The 6,000-nt window shown below is 45.8% G+C and overlaps 1 protein-coding gene across 1 annotated transcript in view; it reads right to left on the bottom strand.

The window, feature by feature from the left end:
• Positions 1–316: 316 nt before the first annotated feature.
• The window catches only part of ABTB2 (ankyrin repeat and BTB domain containing 2), a 111,771-nt gene continuing 106,087 nt past the window's right edge, over positions 317–6,000 (bottom strand). The window contains exons 14-17 of the mRNA XM_005531772.3: positions 5,626–5,716; positions 3,912–3,980; positions 3,386–3,499; positions 317–2,107 (exon numbers count right to left, since the gene is read on the bottom strand). Coding sequence (XP_005531829.1) covers positions 1,910–2,107; positions 3,386–3,499; positions 3,912–3,980; positions 5,626–5,716 — 472 coding nt within the window. The 3' untranslated portion in view covers positions 317–1,909. The remainder of the gene's footprint in view (positions 2,108–3,385; positions 3,500–3,911; positions 3,981–5,625; positions 5,717–6,000) is intronic.

Here is a 6,000-nt window from a genome sequence, read left to right as displayed (position 1 = left end):
GATTTTTTGGACACTAGCATTTGCTGCTTTCTGCTGGAAAGCAGGTAATCTTATTCCAGCTAGGGAAAAATGCAAGTTAAACTTTTTAACTTCACAAAAATGTCTGAGCCTAGGAAGGGGAAATTAATGCCTCTGTATCCCTAAATTTAGGTATATTTACACCAAAACAAATTTAAGATGCTTCAACTGCAACAGCCTTTTCCACATAAATGTCTTTAAATCTTTGTTGGTTTTTTTGGGGGGTTTGTTGGTTTTTGGTTTTTTTTTTGGTTTTTTTTTTCTTCTGTTAGAGGAACAGAATAAATAACAGCACCTGTGTATTTTAAAATTATGTTGTTAATAAAATCCTGGTACATTTACATAAATGACAACATTAATGTACAATTAAACAAAGCACTGTAATATTACAGCAACAAAAGAGGACAATATGAAGATATTTGTACAGATAGCTGGAGCAGCTACTTGAAAATACTTTCCAAAATAAAGCCTTTTGTGGCATTTCTCAGTGATAATTTTGACCCCTCTGTATGGCTTTCTGTAATAAATAGGGTTATTGGAGCTGGTGATGTTCAGCAGATGTGTACATAAAGCACAAAGGGAGTGTGCCCTGACCAACCTGTCTGTCAGCTGACTAAAAATCCTTATCCATGCATGCAATTTGCCTCTGTGTAAATCCTTTAGGAACAAGGCCATGTCAGATTTTGATGGATTTGCCGGGAGATGCTGGTGGTTCCTTCTCGTTCCCTTTATCTAAAGTGTGTCTGTGTTGTGCTTTGGAGCCTGGGCCCAGCTGAGCCTCCTCCTTCCACTGTGTTTAAATACAATGGGAATAAATTGTTGAATTTCTAATAAGGAATAAGTAGTTCTCCACTGAAAACTTGGTTTCCCCTTGTTCACCCATCTACAACAAATGTAAGCGTCCTGGCAAATGATATTTGGTGGGTGCTTAGCAAAACTCAGTGGGAATAGCTGGAGGTCTTTCCTTAATCCCAACCAGCTCCAGAGAGAGAACAAACCACTGAGCTGGACATTTCTGGGAGGCCAGGGAACGCTTTTATTGCTGTTTTTGCAACTGGGCAGTTTTTTCAGCCCAGTGCCAAGCTCCTGCTACACCTGAGCCTTCTACAAAGTGTCTTTTGTGATGTCAGGTCTCACAGGTAATGTTCAGAAACAGGCTTTTAAGGTGAAAATGACTGACTGACACTATCAGACCTTGACAGCAAAAGGGTAGACAGTCTTTTTCCTTCTCCTCACAACAGATCTAGATTAACAACTGGCACAGTGAAACTGTATTTGAAAACACTCAAACCCCCAACTCTCCCCTCCCTGCCCCAGCTCAGCTCTTCATATTAAGCTTAAAGAGTGAGTAATTTCAGTGTTAGTATTAGCTTCTACTGAGCTTTGAACATACAAAACCACTCTCTCAAGGTGCAAACAGTTTTGGGGGAAGTTTCTATTGGTCTGTTGTGATGTACAGATGCTGGTACTGCTGAGGGGAAGTACTTTGTGTCCAGACAGATGGCTCGTGGGATGGGCTTTAGGATCAGGAAACTCCTTCCAGGCAGCCTTTTTACAGGGAAAACATCTGTGTGGATGAACTTAAGCCCATGTATTAGTGCTGGGCTTAGTTCAATTGCCTCTCTCTGCACAGCCTGGCGCCGTGCTCATGGAAAGGGCAGCGCTGTTCTCTGTGGTTCGGGTTCTTCCCTTGCACCCTCAGCTGATGTTTGGGCTGTGGCAGTGTTGTTTGTGTGACCGTGTTGCTCCTGGGGCAGCAGCAGCAGCACAGAGAAGCCAGCTCCCCCTCCTTCAGCAGCAGGGGTGCCTGTTCCAGGGCACTTTCAGGAAGATGCAGAAGACAAACAGCCCCAGTGATGCTCCACCGCGGTTTGCCAGCGCCGGTCCTGCCTCACACCCTGGATGTGACGTACACGGAGTGCAGGCGGCCAGCCAGGGCTGCCTGCAGGTCCCTCAGAGGGTCCAGGCCCTGCACTTTGCTGTTCCTGCCGTAGATGAGCTGCTTGAACGAGTCCAGCTCCAGGAGGGAGCTCATGTGCTTGAGGAAGAAGCCCTCGCAGAAAGAGGCCAGTTCTGGTGCATTGTGAATCTGAGGAAGACACCAGGATTATTAACCCCTTCTGTATGTCACAGACCTAAATTACACCCCTGAGCCTCTCATTTCTAATGCTTTTTTTCCTTTTTGTCTCTTAGGAAACATTAAAAGACAGGAGTAACAGTGGGAAAGCACTGAAGGCAGGACTTTGCCTGATCATTTCTCCCGGTGCTTTTTGCAGGCCCAGGCGTGAGCAGGGAGGCATCTAGGCTTTATCCATTCCTTCCCCTGCTGGCCTGCTGTTGGCAGGGCTGCTGGCCTGCACTCCAGCCCCTTCCCTTCCCTCAGCAGAGCAGCTGGCTGATGAGGTGGCTAAGGTACCTGTTTGGCTGAGCCACAACACACAACAACGCTGCTGTGCTGGCAGATGGTGAGCAGGGCTCGGGGCAATCAGGACACGGGTCACAGGACGGGAGCCTCATCCCTACAAGGAGGGGCTGAATGCACGGGAACAGGGATGCTGCACTCCTGAACCACCACAAGGTGATTTCTGGCTGGGATCTGGATCCTTTTGCTTCAGGATCAGTTACAAGAACAACAGAACTCAAGTTCAATATTAAGCAGCTCTGTCCACACACAGCCTCTTCCTGGGAATTTAGTGCAAATAATAATTTAAGGAAAAGTACATATTGGCCAGTAGGGAATGCTGTTTCCCCATTTTACCACTGCACACTGTTAAATTTTAGGTCTGAAAGAAACCAGCCCAATGTGAGAGAAATTGAAAAGCATCAGTGGGGCACTACACCCACAGTAAAAAAAATAATTACATCCAGCCCTCTGTGCAGTTTTCTCCTTGTCTTTAAGGGATTTGATTTTGCAAAATTCCAGGAAGGGCAGGGTATTTCTCTGATTTAGGTTATCTGCTACAGAGGTGCATATCTGTCACACAACAGACTTTATGCTCCTTTTGGAGCTGAAAAGAATATTTTCTAGCAGCAGGGGTGCTAGGAAAGGGTTTATTCCATAGTTGCTGTGCTGTGATCAATTGCCCCTGCTGCTCCCAGGATTTGAATCCCTCAGGATTTGCTGATGTTGCTGTATCAGCCTGCTAAGACAGTTCTCCCCTACTCTGCAGGGATCCCCCATCCATTTCATCCATGATTGCTTCAGACAAGAAAACACCAGGGCTGTGTGTGACTTTCCAGCCTGGAGCTGGGAATCATCTCCCTCGTGCTGTGGCGGGGGGGGAGGGTGTCCACATGGGCTTTTTAGTTACCACCAGGAGCACACTGGCTGCTCAGTGAGATTCTCAAACCAGAGGGTTGGATCTACCTTTGCATATTTATAGATGTTGACAGAGTTGTCCATGCTGATGGTCTGGGCACAGAGGATTTCACAGTGTCTCTGGAGGCCGTCCAGCTGGAACAGGCTGGCAGCCGACAGCAGCTATGGGGACAAGAGAGAGGCTATTTGAGATCATGAGGCTTGAAAGGCCTGGGCAAGGCAAACAGGATGGATGATTTCCTCTCTGAAGAGTCTCTGACTCCCTGTTTTAATGGCCAAGTCCTGATGAAACAGCAAAAAGGCCGCTCCATGCTGAAGTGACAGACTGACGCATTTCTCCTCTTAGCAAGAGCACAAGCATATTTGCTTGCCACAAGCATATTTGCTCTGCTTTCTGTCACCACGACACAGAAACACCAAGCAGCGATGTTTTGAAACTTTTAAGCTCATTTCCAAGCGTTAAGTATGCTCCTGAACTGAATGGGGGCCTGCTCTTAGCTCCTGGATTTTGCCTTTCAACTCTGTTTTATGCCCCAGCGCACTTGGCAAGACTTGGAAGAAAAAGCTCTCTCACCTCTAAGATATCAGTGGTGGGAATTTCCATGGATTCTGTCCCTCCATAGTATAAATACTGCATCAGCATCTGGAATGGGAAGAAGGCCAGGCATGAAGTTATCACTGCAGTCATAAGGGGCCGTTGATGGCTGTGCTCTCCTTCCTGAGCAGATGGGAATCGTGTCCTGTGCTGGCTCTCACCTCCACTGGTGGCTTTCTTTTCACTCCCTAGCATGGCAAATCTGCTGCTTTCTAACAGTGCTTTCTCTCTTGGGTCCTGAAAAGAGCCCTGCTGGGGACTTTGGGCTGAGGTGACAGCGTGTCTCTGAGCAACACCACTGTCCTTGTCTCGGATCCGGATTGGCGAAGCCTGGCAGGCCGGTCACGCGCGGAGCTGCCAGCGAGCCCAGCATGAGTGTCCCGGGGACCTCCCAGCCACTTGCCTCCCCTGCTGGGCTTCTAATCAGCTTCCAGCCCCTCACCAGGCCCGGAGGAAAAGGCATTAATTGTTTGCAGGGAGAGCAAGAGGCAGCTCCTGCTCTTTGATCTGCATGTGCCCACCCCCAACCCAAGCAGTGTCAGGGGAGGGAATGGATCTGGTGTGGGAACAGAAGTGTCCTGGGTGCTGTGTGGGGTTTGCAAGCTCTGCTTGCCATTCCTAACAGGGCTGGGAACAAAACTAAGCTGCTTCTTGTAAGACTGCCTTATTTGTGTAACAGAGTTAAGTGAAAGCAGTGCCCTTCCCAGCAGAGTCCTGAGCAGGACACACATCTCTGGTGGCTCAACATCCTCCACCCTACCTGAGCCTGCCTCTCCTTAACCCATCAGACTGCATTTACCATCAAATTGTGAAATACTTCACTGCTTCAGTTCTTTCTAATTTGTCTCTCTCTCTCTCCACTTAAGCACAAGTTTATCTTTAGAAACTTTTTGATGTACAAATGCTGTTAAGAAAGCTTGTTTCAATACTCAGTTACATGAGTCTTCTCTGTTGTGGCTTGAGCTGCAAAATTTGGAAGCCACCTAAATCCAACACAAAACTTGTACAGCCCCTTACAAGCAGAACAAAGATGTTCTTGTGGTCAACTTACTTCCCTCTAGTGAGATAACAGCACTGCTGACCAACAGACCAGGTTTGTTTGCTTATAAAAAGAGGAAAAAAAAATGCCTCAGCCCTTTAGTGAAACAGCTATACCACCTATTCTTCACTTCACATCCCCCCGTTCCTCCACTAAATATGGAAATGTCATAAAAGCATAGCACAGTTCCCAGTTCTGAGCCTTTCTTGACAGGGATACTACTGATTTCTGATCATCTGATTTGAATTAATAGGAAGCCTGGCAATGCACCTGCTGTAAATAAGTTACTTTTTGCTTAGCAAAGCATGAAAATGGTGCTGCAGAAAGTATGAAAATGGTGTGTTAAAAGTATAAAACTACTTTTTAGTACAAGACTAGTTTCTCCTGCTTTATGGAGGAGTCAGATGCCTAGGAAGAAAATAAGAATATAGACTGGAGGATTCTGTTTTAAGGCTGGAACTTTGGAAAAAGGGTATTTCAGAAAACTCCTGAAATTCAGATCTGTTGAAAGCTACTCCATTTCTACTTTCAATATTATCTAATTATGGAAATACTTATTATCTACTTATGATATAACTACTTGGGTTTGTCTTGCCTTCCAAGTAGTTGAGAAGATGAAAAAGAATAAGGAAAAAGTGGAATCAAGTCCCATACCTTGAAAATGTTGTATTTCATATCGCTGATTTCAACAGTCTTGCTGCTGTGGCCATCGTGCTCTGTTTTATTGGTCATTAGTGTCTTGAACCTGGGAATGGTTTCAAACATATTTAATTTAACTGTATTAGTGTGTCACCCACTCTTCACGAAACAGCAAGAGGAAAACAAAGATCCCTCCTTGTTCTTTTCAAATTGCAAATTGAAACATTTCCTTCCATTTAATGACAATTAGTTCGGGGAAAATTTAAAACTGCAAATTGCCTGGATGTGATCTAATCCCACCCTGTGACAGGTGGAAAACCTTGTTACTATGCCAAGAACAGAGAAAGAAACTGCTAACTGCAAGTACACCAGGCCAGTGTGAGATTCCAG

The sequence above is a fragment of the Pseudopodoces humilis genome, chromosome 7 (assembly GCF_049639895.1).
Source record: "Pseudopodoces humilis isolate 2021_Gansu_Grassland_sample_001 chromosome 7, ASM4963989v1, whole genome shotgun sequence".
NCBI lineage: Eukaryota > Metazoa > Chordata > Aves > Passeriformes > Paridae > Pseudopodoces > Pseudopodoces humilis.
This window is presented reverse-complemented; position numbering and strand designations above follow the sequence as displayed.